Raw genomic sequence first — 15337 nt, forward strand, 5'->3', positions numbered from 1 at the left:
GGGGCGGCTCACATAGGGACAAGCCCAACAACACAAGTTAAAATACAGGACAATCAATTAAAAACATTATAACTACATAAAATAAAACACATCAAGAGAATTAAAACCAGGACAATAATACTAACTAAATATTCAGAGGGTAAAATTGTATAGAACTCTGAATAGGGCTCCTAGGAGGTATAAGGGCGATCAAAAATAAGGGCAGAGGAGCAATCTCAGTAAACACTTAAACCATAAAGCATAAGGAACAGTGATAAAATGCAATAACTGATAATGAGATGTAAGCAGGCTGAGTATCTGGTGGGACTGCTTACTCAAAAGCACACTAGAATATTCACGTCTTTAGGTCTTTTCGAAAGGTGGACAGGGTAGTTGCCAGTCTGATCTCCCTGGGGAGAGAGTTCCAGAGCCAAGGGGCCACAGACAAGGTTCTCTCTGTCGTCTCCACCAGTCCCGCTTGAGACGAAGGCGGAAGCGAGAGAAGGGTCTCCCCGGCAGATCTTAAGGCCCACGTGGGTTGGTAGGGGAGGAGACAATCGCAAAGATAAGCAGGTCCAATCAACAAGTATGTGGTTTGGAGAGGAAACATCATTACAATGTTGGTAATAAACCATTCAATCTTTGACTGGCTGCACATGGATTGCTCCTCCGCAGCTTAGTAGAGTGAGCTTTCATAGTAAGTTACCAATGCCTCATTCTTTGGTAGACGCAGAAGAGCAATCCCCAAGAATGCAGGGCATAGGACCTTATTTCTAATGTTAAAGCACTACCTGAAAGAATCTTCTCCGGCGCCTACTTAAATTAATCTAAATTATAATGATGAATGGAAGTTATTGGGGTGCTGCAATCCTATGAATCTCCTGTAGGGTTGCCCTATGTTAAGGTTGCCCTTAACATATTTTGGCCTAAGATTATTTGACAAATCACAGCATGAGCTAATCCATTCCACTCATTAGGCCAAGGAACTGGGAGTGTAAATCATGAATCAGATATCTGAAAATGTTCTCTGTCACCAATAGACATGCTTAACACACTCTGCACAGCGAGTCTATGATACTTCTTCTCTAGAAGATGACAAGGTTTAGGACAGAAGGAAGGCAATGATACGCCTTGTGAAACATGAAAACACCATTACCTGTAGGGTCACTTCCAGATGCAGAACAATTTCTTAAGAGAATGTCTATTAGTTTTAGGCCTATTCTGGTTGACTGAAGCCCAATTTTTACAAGCACTGCTTCAATGTTTGGAGAATGCATGCCACAGTATGGAGACATCAGGAGAGCAGCACATGTCTGCAACAGATTGGCAGTGGGAGCTGCAGCGCTAGCCATCATTCCTTCCAAATCACTGATGTGAGTGAGGCAATGATGCAACAACCTTAACCATCCAATGCTGAAAAAATAAGAAAAAAATTAATCTGGAGAAAATAAGTCCTTCTTGACTTTAATGCAAACCATTAAGCTTTGTAATGTTGATTCTTAAAATGGTAAGGGCCAAAAACACAGCCTCTATCACAGTAGTTCTCAGCCTGTGGGTCCCCAAATGTTTTGGCCTTCAACTCCCAGAAATCCCAACATCTGGTAAAATAGGTGGGATTTCTAGGAGTTGTAGGCCAAAACACCTGGGAACCCACAGGTTGAGAACCACTGCTCTATCACAACATGAGATAAATACGAATTAAGGAACTTTTATGCTTAAATTTATGACACCTGTACAAGTAAGGAGAATAAACACAACTTTAAAAAATACAGATTAACATTGTATTTGGATATCCCCGATTGAAGCTAAGCACAACGGGGAATTTAGCAAAGAAAATTGGTTAACGTACCAGCAAATATTAAAAAAGAATAATATATTTACAATAAAAACACAATTAGAAATCAAACAAAAACACAAACAAATCTCATGGTATCAATACTATCAAATACAAGCGTGCTATAAAGAAGATGCAAAAAGGGGTTTTAATCAAGATTCGGGAATATGGGAAACTATAATGCAAAAAGATAAAAAAATTAATAAAAATACTTTACCAACAATTACTTATTTGGGCAACAGAAGAGGAACAAATTAAGGAAACTATGATAAAGTGGGACAAAGATATAGGTCATAATTTAAACTTGGAATACTGGGAAGAAATCTGGAAGAAAAGATTAAAATATACAGCGGCCATCGATATTAAAGAAAATTGATATAAAATGCAATATAGGTGGTACTATAACTCCCGAAAAACTAGCAAAAATCAACAAAAAGAACTCCAACCTATGCTGGAAATGTGGGAAAAAATAGGGACATTTTACCACCAATGGTGGACCTGTGAGAAAATAAAAAACTATTGGAAGGCAAACACAAGAAATTATAGGCACTAAATTCAAATTAGAACCAGAAATGTATCAATTAGACTTTACAAACCCAAAATTTAACAAAAATGAAGATAGAATCTTCTTTCACATAAGTACAGCAGCCAGACTTATATTAGCAAAAGTGTGGAAGGGGAAAAGAATTCCAACCACAGAGAAATGGCTAATTAAAATATGGGATATAATTCAAATGGACAGCTTAACACAAAAGAGAAGGGAAAAATAAAACCGACTGGACATGCTTCATAAAATTCATGAGCAAGAGAAGAACAAACCTTATGATAGACCTGTCCCATATATAAAAATTGATCTAAACAGAAGGAGACTAAAGAAACTTTAAGATAACAAAAAAAGAACTTCCGAAGCCAAGATGGGAAGTCAAACCACAATCAATAGCACAACTGTATTTTTTTTCTTTTTATTTTTTTTCTTTTTTTTCTTTTCCCCCCGCTCGCCATCCCCCATCTTTTTCTCTCTCTCCTCGCTACTTCCTACCATCTCTTATTATTGTTCTCCCACTTTCAATGTACTATATTCACATGAAATAAATAAAAACTATTACCAAAAAACCAAACAAAAAAAAAACATTGTATTTTCAAAGCTCAGACTCTGTCTGGCCTGCTATATTTTGGAAGTGACCTGAGTAAGATATTCCTGTGTAAATGAAAGAAAAATAATTACAAGTTTACCGTATATACTCAAGTATAAGCTGACCCGAATATAACCTGAGGCACCTAATTAGAATCATAGAATCATAGAATAGTAGAGTTGGAAGAGACCTCATGGGCCATCCAGTCCAACCCCCTGCCAAGAAGCAGGAAATCGCATTCAAAGCACCCCCGACAGATGGCCATCCAGCCTCTGTTTAAAAGCCTCCAAAGAAGGAGCCTCCATCACAGTCCGGGGGGGAGAGTTCCACTGCCGAACAGCCCTCACAGTCAGGAAGTTTTTCCTGATGTTCAGGTGGAATCTCCTTTCCTGTAGTTTTTGTAATTTTACCACAAAAATAGGGAAAACTTATTAACTCGAGTACAAGATGAGGGTGGGAAATGCAGAAGCTACTGGTAAATTTTGAAAATAAAAATAGATATCAAAAAATTACATTAATTGAGGCATCAGTAGGTTAAATGCTTTTGAATATTTACATAAAACTGTAATTTAAGATAATAATAAGACTTTAATAAGATAAGACTGTTCAACTCTGATTACCTATATGTTTGAGTATAAGCTGACCCAAATATAAGTCGACCTGAATATAAGCCGCCAGGATTCTCACTCAGGTATAAGCCGAGGGGGCCTTTTCAGCCCTAAAAAGTGCTGAAAAACTCAGCTTATACTCAAGTATATACGGTATTTATTCTTGGTATGTGAGATGTAAGAACTGGAAAGGAATATCTATTGGGTACCTAATAAAGCAGGATCAGATTTTAAGCAAATTGAAGCATGTAGCTACAGCAGTAGTGCTGCCAAAGGGCATATATGGTAATGTGTATAAGAGGACTTGGTCATTGCTAGTAAGAGCAACATGCCCACTCACTTATCCCAAAACTAGGTTCATTTCTGCTAAATATCCTTTTCCAGAAAATAACCACAGGGAACAACATCAAATTTGTAAAATAACACCCCCCATAATCTATGAAAACTTAGTACAAAATCTATTGCACTGAAGTGTTGTATATTTGGCAGACTTCATTTCCTTGGAAAATATTATTATGTTTAATACGTCATATAAGTCTTTCAAAATATAAAAAATTATAGACTTTGGTTGATTTCCCCTTCTAGTCATTGGGGATGTCATCTGTTTTCAAATGAAATCTGTCAAGGTGAACTTTATACTTCAATTCAGGGACAAAACATGGCCATCTACACAAGTCACTGGGATATTTTTCTATGGCTATTAACAGCAATTTAGAACATAGATGGTTAACAGATCAAATTCAGCCCAAAACGCTATTCAAGTTTTTCTGCTTTACTGCTCCCTTTCTTGTGTAAAGCAATTACACCTAAAACATCAAATGAAAAGTTTTTTTCCCAAGTCTGGCTACCACAGTGGGGAGGAAAAAAAGAAAAGATTATCTTTTGGAAGTTGCAGCTGGAAAAAATGTGGTTCCTAATGATCTTCACATAGATTACTCTACTGTCAACTGGGAAGCTTTTTTCAAACCTATTTGTCTCAACACGAATGAGATCTTCAGGAGTGTATCCACGTCTTTGGCCCTGTTGACAGTCACAATGTAATGAAGTCCTTGGGATAAAAATAATCCTCCCCTTTCATAGGCTAAAAACTTTGAACTTTTGATTTACAACATGGAGAATAAAAATGAAAACACCTGCTAATTCACTTGTATCTACTGAGAATACATACCTTGTTTTGGATACCTGATCTTCAGAAGGAAGGAATGGATTATTGACTGTTGCAGATGAAGTGTTGCCAAAGGCAGTAAGCCCGAGAAGTTTAATCTGAGAGAGACCTAATGTGCTGGCATCTCGTGGGCGATGAAGGCGAAGACAAACAGCTGAGGCAACTTCAGCTTTTATAAGTTGTATTTTTATGTAGGTAAGACCACTTGTGATAACAGGTGTAGACAATGGTAACATGTTCACACCATCTGCACTTATTTCAACAGACACTGAGGAAGGGCACGCTGTAGAGACACAAACACAGAACTATGACCTAGATGCAGGTTATAATTTAATTATAATTTAAAGACAACAGAAAATAATGAAATGCATTCAATGCATAAAGCAGTGAAAGCACATTGTCACAACTTAGAAGAATTAGTCACTGAACCTTTCTCTATGTAATGACCATAAACTTATCCATATGTCACATCAAATCTCTAATTCTGGTCTCAAAGCCTGCTCTTGATTTATAATAATAATAATAATAATAATAATAATAATAATAATAATAATAATAATAATACTTTATTTATACCCCGCCACCATCTCCCCAATGGGGACTCGGGGTGGCTTACATGGGGCCATGCCCAGACACCATACAATATAACAAAATAAAACAACATATCATAACACAATATAACAGTGCCAAAAATAATCATATACATTACAACACAAATCAGAGAAAACAATAAAAACCAGGGCGGGCCACATGAACACTTAATTAAAAACTCGAGAGAGAGAGAGACATACGAATAAGGGAACAGGGATATAAAATGATTTATACATGAACATGACTTATATACGCTGTATAAAATACTACATTTTATTTATTCTGAATTTCCCAACATTCATCTTCAAATAGTAGCTTTGAATTCTAGTATTATCTCATCTACTTTATTTACTTTCATCATAAGAGAACAGGTCCTATAAATGAATCAGTAACTACTTAACAAAAAAGGAAGCAGGAAGTGAAAAGAAATAGTCTGTTTTTAAAATGGGGGAATATATGTTTAGACTGCTCTAAGAATCTGGAACAAATGTTTTTTTAAAAATTTATAAATTATTTAGACATCAGCAGTGAGGTGGCCATGTTTCCCGCAAAAAAATGTGGTGATAATCTATTGATACATATCATAAAAGTGAAAAATGTGTATGTGTGTATGTGGAGGAGGTGTCCATTTACACAGACAGCCTTCTATCTCCACAAACAAGCTATAATTTCCACTGAGCAGGAGACAACAATGGTTCTCCCTCCACTGACATGCAGGTTATAGTGAGCGTCATGAACATGTTCTCCACAAACACAATTCTGCCCTCCACCCAAGTGAAGGCTTTCATGTGGGGACAATTTTATCCTAGATGTTCTGTTTTTCTTCCAGAATGGACATCCCAGGGTTCCTTAATTTGCGTGACCTTGCCCACTGCCTCTACCTCAACCCTTTCCTACCATTTCCCATGGCACACAGTTAACAGAGAAATTGATTAGCAACTGAACAAGGGGTTTGGGGAGAAGTCACCATGATTTACAAGAGTTGTTCTTGACCTACATCCACAGAGCACTGTGAACCAAACCATCTATAGATCTGGACCAAACTTGCCACGGATAATGGGACTTGCAGTACCTTCACTGATACTGTGACCCCCACCGACAATGGACTGAGGCCAAACTTGGCACAGAGAAGCCCCATACCAACTGAACATACTTCAGGGGTTTGTGGGAATGGACCTTAATTTTGGGAGTTATAGTTCACCTGCATTCACAAAGCACTGAACCCAGCTGATGTCATATCTGGACCAAACTTGGCACACAGACCCAACATGTGCATATAGGCTTGGTTTGGGGGTGATTGCCCTGGGAATCTAGGAGCTATAGTTCACCCTTATCCAGACAGCACTGAACCCAGCCAATGATGAATCTGGACCAAACTTCAGTGATTTTACCTAACATCCCAAAAGAAACAATGCCTTCTTCTAATAACCCAGGTACCACCTGGTCCCCAAGCTAGTAGTTTAATGAAAACGGAAATATCCTGCATATGACAAAGCAAGACTGTTACAACTGAACCGGAACACTCCCCCCATATCATCATGGGCCTTTATAGCATTAAATTTGAGTACTGTGTCCCTTGAAGGCTTCTGAAGTGTGAACTGATTTTTGCTTCAGTGAGCACCAACTCCAAGGGCTTTAGGCCAGACTATAAAAAGACCTTGGCAGGCCACACAATTCCCACACTTGCCCTATAAGATAAATGATGCATAATTATACTTACTTGCAAGAGATGCAAGATGAGGCTGGATGTGAATTTCTTTTAACAGCACTGCAGCAGGTAGATGGATTGTAAGGTCACACCAAGCTTCCTCAGGCAGAAAGATGTAAGACCATGCAGCAGATCGAGCTCTTCTGTGAGGTGGAGTTGCCTGTAGCAATACTTCTGCAGGCTGGGCTGTCGGACTGCTTGATGTGATTGAGCCTTCAACAAACAATTGCCATTAATATATTTCACCGAAGGATTTCAAAGTTAAGATCACAAAAACCTTTGGATAAAAATGTTTATTTGAAAAAGAAAAAAAGAAAAAGGGCAATAGTAAGCCTCTAAGTAAGAAAGGGTGGATTTATGATCCAGAGATGGTTCTCAACCATTTATACAATGTTAAGCAACCACCATATAAAAGTTCTCAACTAAAATTTGTCCCTACCAATTTGCTTTTTACAAAACAGAACAAAAACAACTTCATTTGTTCTTCAAATTCCTTTTCATTTTGTGCTGCGCCTTTAGGGTTACAGCTCTGCACTTATTCCCATTCCCTTGCACTATTGTTTACAGCTTGGCTGTGTTTACATTAGCTATCGCCACTGACAGATGAGTACTATTTTATTCTGAGTTTTATGTTGTTGCTTAGATGCTTGTATGTTTTATTCAATTGCATTTTATTTCATGTTCTGTTTTTTGGCGCCTTCTGCCTTGTGTAAGCTGCCCAATACAATAATAGTTGTTGTTGTTTTGTTGTTGTCGTCAGGGTTATAAGTCTGAGATAAATTATTATATTACTGATATCAGTAGACTGCCCTGAGACATACTTTTTTGCCAGGACAGCTAAAGTCTGCTTTACAGTTTTGATTACATTAACCAAACCTTCAAAACCTGAATGAGGATGCGTGTTAAAACAGTCCTCAGAGACTTCACATTATTGCAGATATTTCACATGATGCAGCAAAAGTACACAGAAGTGATAGGGAAAACCAAGGTTTTTAATAGCACTATCCCCTGAAATAAAATGGAACCACAATTAACTGAACGATGGTGAAACTAAAAATAAGAGTATTTTTTTTGTTCTCTTATTATACTTTAAATAAAGTTTTATGCAGTTAAAACATGTGTATTAATTTTAAATAAAAAGAGCCATCTAGCAACTCATGGCTATGAAGAATACTCAGACCCTCTTACATTTATTTAGTTCCCCCAGCTATACTTTTTACTTTTGCTGTTCTTGTGAGGTCCTGGGTTTCCTTATATCTGGTGATCAATTTCTCTCTTACATATGGATGATATGATTTAGCTACCTAAGGACAGGCACTTACTGAATGGGTACACTATTACTAGTATTTGTATATAATAATTATTCCAATCTGCCTTAAAAAATATTCTTTGCACTTTAAAATGATATCCAAAATGCTTTAAAACACTTAAAACTTTAAAAATATATGTGCATGACTCCCAGGGCCAGCAGCTGCAGCCTCTAAATGAGAAAACAAGAAGGAGCCACAGCTTTCTCATGCCTAGGCCCAACAACTTGAGAAAATCCCCTCTCTCTGTCCCAACTGCCAATGCCATGGCCTTGGAGGGAAAGAACAGCAGTCAGCATCTACTGAAGTTAATCCCTAGCCCCAATCCCACCCCTTTCTCCTTAGGTGTTGTGTCTGTTAGCATTGTAAACCTATGGGTAGGAACTGTTAAACCGACAATTGTAAACTGCTCATGTAAAGTTTCATTTACATTGATGGCGCCATATAGGTATGCAAATAAATAAATAAATAAATAAATGATGGTGATGATGATAACTCAAAGGAGGCACATAACATACCCAATGGTGCAAAATTGTGGATCCCCTCTGCATTATCAGGCTCAGAAGCGAGCACTCTTGCTTTCAAACTACTATCTGTTGCCTTGCTGGGGCCAGAGTCTAAGAATTTCATAATTGTTGAAACCATGCTTCTTGCTGTGTTTACAATTGCTCTGGTGCTGGTTACCATGTTATTGCAAATGAGTTGAACACCTCCTACAAGTGAAAAAGAAAGTAAATTAATGTTGAAACTAATAATATATTCAGCCACAGGCTCTGGTTTATGAGTAGGGGCCATAAATGAACAGGTTACTCACCTGTAACTGGATCATCTGTTCCGTCATACAAATGGGTTATTTTTTACACATACACAGAGCTATCATTTGGAATATTCCAAAGCTTGGTGGTAGCCCCACCCCCTTCCCACCTCATATGCTGATCCCAGTCCACAAATTGACCATTATTTCAGTTTTGTAAGCCACCATATAACTAAAGGAACCTGTTTGTGGAGACAGTTGGGTGAGTTTGTGTAAGGGTTCAGATGGCCATTTGAAGAAGCATAATTACAAGTAAGAACCTCTTCTACTTTTTCATGATTTGTGTGTCACACAAATGGGTGATTACCGCTTGCCATAGGATGGCGGGAGAACTAATGAATGTACTGGAGAACTAATGTAAGTGAAAATACTAAAGTAAATGGCTGAGGTTTGATTACTGCTGTACATAATCTGGAAAAGCAACTCCTCTAAGCAAAGCTGTAGGCAAAACCATCACTCTGGCTGAATGTGCCAGTTGGTATTGGATGCTAGACCAATACACAGGAAAATCTGATGTTCCCAACCACACATTCGGAGAGAAATGCTGATAGTTTAGGAATACTCTGAAAGATGTGAAATCCCTAGAGGATGAAAAGAAACTGAAATAAAGATTGATTGATTGATTGGGTAGGATGGGCATGTGGGATAGAGAGGGTGGCAGGGCTACCACAAAGCTTATCAGTTCTAGACTATTTGAAATGATGCCTCTGTGCAGGCAAAACAACCCCATTTGTGTGAGCACCAGAGACCATGAACTGTTCAAATTATAGCTCAGTTGCACATACTGAGAGCAGCTGGGAGTTGAGAGGCAAATGTGTTTTACTTCTGAACAAGGCCATCTCAAATCCCAAACATCTCAGAAGATCAAAAATGTCACTTACCCATATCATGAAATGCTTTCAGTGCCTCACTGGTATCTAACACTCTCAAAATAAACCACAGTAATGGCTCAGACAACTGGCAAGTGGCAAGAGAGCCCTAGGAGAAATGCAAAACATTAAATGATTATAAAGCACATTATTACACTATCGTGTTTTAAACAGAGAGGGTGATAGTTTTAAAGCAATTCATTTCTTTTCAGCATCTTCTTGAAATATGGGAAAATGCATGCCAGAGCTCTCTAGTTGGTCCCCTACCACCACAAACATCATCTCCAACTCTTACAATATTTTATTTTATATCTAAAAAGATTGCTCCAAAACTACAAACTTAAATCTTCAAAGTGTAGTCCTATCCAAAAGTAGCAAATCAAGACATTTTGCAATGGAAGATACATGACTAACAATATAGTTTGGTGATCAATGAAATCTGAAAATGCTGTGCAAACAGTATTTTTAACTCAATGGAATAAATGCTATTATTGCAAGAAGAGCAAGAAAGCTCATAAAGTAGTTAACATTTTCACAGCAACCTAGAACAAAAATGCTTTCCAATGAGTCTGACTCATATCCATACACATGTATAGGTTGAAAACATTGACCCAAAAAGACAAAAAAAAATGGGTCAATGTATACATGGGTCAATGGAAATGCCTCTCTCTGCTGCAGTACTGCTTCTGACCTTTTGGAATGCACAAAAATGGAGTTTCTCCATCAAAGTGGAAGGAGTAAAGACGGTTAGGTTATCCTAGGATGGACTAAGCTTGCTCTCTTTTGAGTTGTTTGCAAGTAACCAAATGGAAGATCTTTTGCCCAGGCTACTTCCCATCTTAACTACTACTGCTGCTGCAGTCACCTGCCACTCTACTTAGCTTGTGCTCAGGTCTTGTGCTCAGGCTCCTGTTCTGCCTCCTTCTCCTGTTCTCACAAGCAGCGCACACATCTGGCTACTTGGTGGCAGGGTGGCTTGTAGGGCTGCTCTGAAGCTACAGTTGTTCTACTGGCCCAGAAGCCAGAACAGATGGTCATATTGCTATCATCACCAGAACCAGAGAAAGAGCTTGAACAAGAGGATGAGCACAGGGCATTGTTGGCTGAGAAGGGAATGGTGGCAGTGGCTATAGCAACAGCAATAGCAACAGGTTTGATAAGAGGTGGTCTGCATAAGTGGAGGTGGGGAGAGTGATCTTATTTTTCTTTATTCATGATTGAATTTTCCCCTCCCTATTCTGAGTAGCAAGAAAGGAAGGAGCTTAGTTTATCAGCGAGGAGAAAAATAGCAGTAAAGACAAATAATAAATATCTAGCATTATACCAGCAGCGGCAGTCAGGGTTGGTTGACCCTCTGAAGCGTCACTGACACTTTCTCCTCTACATAGCTACCCTTAATTTATCCACAGTTCATATCAAAATCCATAATTTTGGCCCCCAAACATGACTGTGACTTATATATGACGTCAACTTATATATGAGTATATGTGGTAGATTCATGGCATCACAACTGCAAAGAAGTAAAAGACCATTCATGATTACCTGCCAATCATTCTATTTCATCAAAATGACACAATGCAATCCACACTAAATGTGTCAAAAGTAAATAATGTTTGCAGACCCATATTGTCGATTCAAACACAATATGGACTATATTGATGAAGAATATTATTCCCTCTATAGCTTCCAGGTGTGCTCCAAAACTGCCCCACAGGATTGGTGGACCTCTCAAGAGCATATCTTGAGGGAATTTGGGCAAATTAAAGGAAATCCTGGTTGTGCAAATGGACTCACTTGTTTAACATCCAAACAAAAAGGTTAAGATGGCACAAGTAGTCTACTCATGCCAATAGCTAAAGTCAAACTGGATTTGAGGCATAATCCTTTCATTCTCAATATTATGGTTAGATTCTGCATATGCAGATCTACTAAATCACACAGCACCACACTACCTCTCCAAATAATTTTAAGCGATGTGCTGCATTAAAAACTACCCATACACCCTTACCTCTACCAAAACTGCAAGGTACTCACATACTCATCATATTTGGCCATTCTGTAGCAGATATCATACTGACAGTGATTTTAGATGTGCTAGATACCATAATGAGTGTACACAAAAGTTACTAAAAACACAAATGTATGTTCACTTAAATCTTGAAGGCAGGCAGTATTAAAGGAGAAGGGCAGGTGAAGGGATAACTACAATTTCTTCCTAAACCAAGAGCATTGCCTTATTGTTTCCATAATCACCTTGTGAAAACCAGTATTTCCAGCCAATGAATATTAAGCCAACAACAGACTGTTATGTTTCCAAATGCTTACACCAATGATATCAGGATTTAGTCACATCAATTCATCTAGTATAATACCACCTCATAACCTACTGTTATCCAGTGATCAACATACTTCCCTTAAGACCATTAGCGACAATATTCAGTATATTTAGGGCCTTCAAGCTTACTGTTTACTTTTTTTCCAAAATGGAAGCTTGTTTCAAAAAGTAACAATTTGTCTGTAACCAGATCAGCCTTCTACACTCGCAAAGAACCATGGCATGCCTTTGAGAGGGGCAGGATCAAAATCATTAAAATAAACTATAAATACTTACTTGTCTTCCCATATACCCACAGGCCATGTAGGTAAGAATTGGCTGCAGCATCACTTGCACCGTAGTGGCTTTTTTACTAAGAGTGGTAAGTATAGTAAATAAGCCATCTCCAACTGATATGGCATCCAATCCACCATGAAAATTCTCATGTTTTGTAAGATGTAAACCACTTGCACCTGGGAGCAATAAAACAGTTATGTATCAATTTGATATTTTTACTAAACACCAAGTAAGTCTAAGATAGCTTTGCTAATTTAATTATGCATATCTTTCAATTTATTTATTTAATTTATATCCCATCTTTCTCCCATCATGGGATTCAAGGTGGCACACAGCATCCCAAAAACGACAATTTAAGAATTCTTAGTAGAAAAGGTAAAACACAAACTAAATTTAATTTTAAAAAACAAGTTAAAAACAGGATTATAACATTAAAACACTATTAAGAAGAAAGAAAAATGCTACATCCCCATTAAAAGCTATCTGCTGTAACATCCAAAGACCTGAAGGTCTTTACCTGCAAGCAAAAAGACAACAAGAAGCAAGCCAACTGAACCTCCCTGGAAGGACAACTTAGGAGAAGCCACCAATAAGGCTGTCTCTTGAATTGTCACTAGATGTGCCTAGGATGGTGGTTAACTCTTTCCTATAAAGCAGAGGCAATCTCATCTGAAGAGCTATAATTTTTTTAACAGTCTGGACCCAGGGTATGTAGAGCTTTAAAAATCTTAGCCATTACTTTGAATTCTGCCTGGTAATGGACTGGCAGCCAATGGTGGTGTTTTGGCAAAAGGGTTAGATATTCCCTATAACTTGCCTTAGTCAGCAGTTTGGCTTCAGCCTTTGGGGCCCACTGGAATTTTCAAACATATTGCCACGACAGCCCCATATAGATTGTCTTACAGCAATAAAAAGGGATGTCATCAAGGTACATATCACTGTAGATAGACCTGATTTCTCAAGGAGGCTAGTTTTAGATGTACAAATACATTCCTGGCTACTGCTGAAACTTGGGAACCCAGGTTTTAACTATTGCAAAATATAATACTGTGAAACTATAGCCTTACATTTTCTGGAAAAAATAGATGCAAGGTGAGATGAATTTAAGTTTAGTCATATTTGGCTGTTAAGAAATGGCAACAAGAACAAAAGATGATTTTTCTTGCAGAGTTGAAACCTTTTCTTTACTCAATGACAAGTCAATAGTAAAATCATCGGATTTTCTCCCCTTGTTCATCATGCTGGAGTCAAATCAGAATACATCAGCAGCATGTTTCTCCTAGAAATCTATCTTACTGAGTATTTCCGTATTACCTCAGCTGTGCACAACTATGATTCAAACAATCCCCAGAGATTAAAATATTACAAAGCAAGTTTTATTTGGAAGTGATTTTGTTGAGTCTTTGAATTTGCTTTGAAAAAAACAGGTGAAACGTTGGCTTCATCTAGACATAAATGATGTCTGTTGCATAAATATGGCATTATGTAGATGTACAAATGTTGTTGCACTATTGAAGGGTCTTTCTTCAAGTACTCTATCTTCAGAATCAATACATTTTATATACTGAATTCACTAAGATTAGATCCATTTAATTAGTGCCATCCCAAACAATCTTTTCAATTACCCCTTAAAACCTTTCCATCTGTCTGTAAATTTCCAATTAATGTTTTATGGTTTGGACTGTAGCCGTGTTTCACAATTGATCATTTCATTGCAAGACGGCTTTTTGTTATTTTACCATCCTGGAAGGCAAGAATTTAAAAAAAATTAACTCACCTATAAAAACTGACTTAGAATGAAATATTTCTAGGAGTTACAAAATTGGTAAGTGTTCTGTGATCGTATCTGAAATATACCAAAGACTTTCAGCCTAAGCTACCAGTTTATCCATCCCTAGCCTCACAGTTAATGATGTATTATGTTGGAATGGGAAACCTGTATGTATATTAGATTCTCAAGAGTTTTTTAAAGGTAAGCACGAGGTAAGTTCAAGAAGAGATTAATAAATTAGCTCTTAAAAATACTTACCAATTATCATTGCCATTGCACTGCTGTTACACTGGCCCAAAGCAGACAGAATCTGGCTCATAATCTGCTGGTTGGCTAACACTAGGTCAGCAACATAGGCAGTTGATCCTTGAGTATTGCCAATGTTTCCATTGTTATCTTTTCCACCAGAAACCTTTTCTTCATCAGAAACACTGTCTGTAGTGCTGCTGGTGACTTGAGCTCGAGCACTATATTCTCTGTTGCTTGAAAGTGGCAGTTGCACCAGAATATTGACCAGTTTGAGCAAATCAAACATGAGTTGATCCCTTGTCATCTCTCCACAGACTGCTTTGGCATCTCCTGGCCTAATTATATTAGCAAAAAGTCCTCCAAAACATGCACGAGCACCCACTGAACTGTCAGACCCACTGCGAGACATCACTTTGTCAGCACATGTAATGTAATGGTGGACCAAAAATGTGATGGATTCAATGACAGCAGAAATGGTGCTCACAGAAACAACTTCAAAATTTTGTTCAAGTGTAAATTCTAGAAGCTTTACTTGTGCATCCAGAGGTCCCTGGCCAGTTTGGAAAGCACCCCTAGAAATGAAATAAAATCAATTATATATACACTGAGAACTGATGAGCAATACAATCATTGTCTATGAGCAAAGCGATCTTGTAGTACCTTAGAGACTGACTGAGTGAGGTTGGTAGCATAAGCTT

General features: G+C 37.9%; 1 protein-coding gene across 1 annotated transcript in view; it reads right to left on the bottom strand.

Moving 5' to 3' along the window:
* Nucleotides 1-15337, bottom strand: part of birc6 (baculoviral IAP repeat containing 6) — a 212235-nt gene that overhangs the window by 101715 nt on the left and 95183 nt on the right. The window contains 7 exon segments of the mRNA XM_008125474.3: nucleotides 1136-1392; nucleotides 4723-5002; nucleotides 7031-7231; nucleotides 8844-9038; nucleotides 10021-10117; nucleotides 12620-12795; nucleotides 14649-15211. Coding sequence (XP_008123681.2) covers nucleotides 1136-1392; nucleotides 4723-5002; nucleotides 7031-7231; nucleotides 8844-9038; nucleotides 10021-10117; nucleotides 12620-12795; nucleotides 14649-15211 — 1769 coding nt within the window.

Source organism: Anolis carolinensis, chromosome 1 (assembly GCF_035594765.1).
Source record: "Anolis carolinensis isolate JA03-04 chromosome 1, rAnoCar3.1.pri, whole genome shotgun sequence".
Taxonomy (NCBI): domain Eukaryota; kingdom Metazoa; phylum Chordata; class Lepidosauria; order Squamata; family Dactyloidae; genus Anolis; species Anolis carolinensis.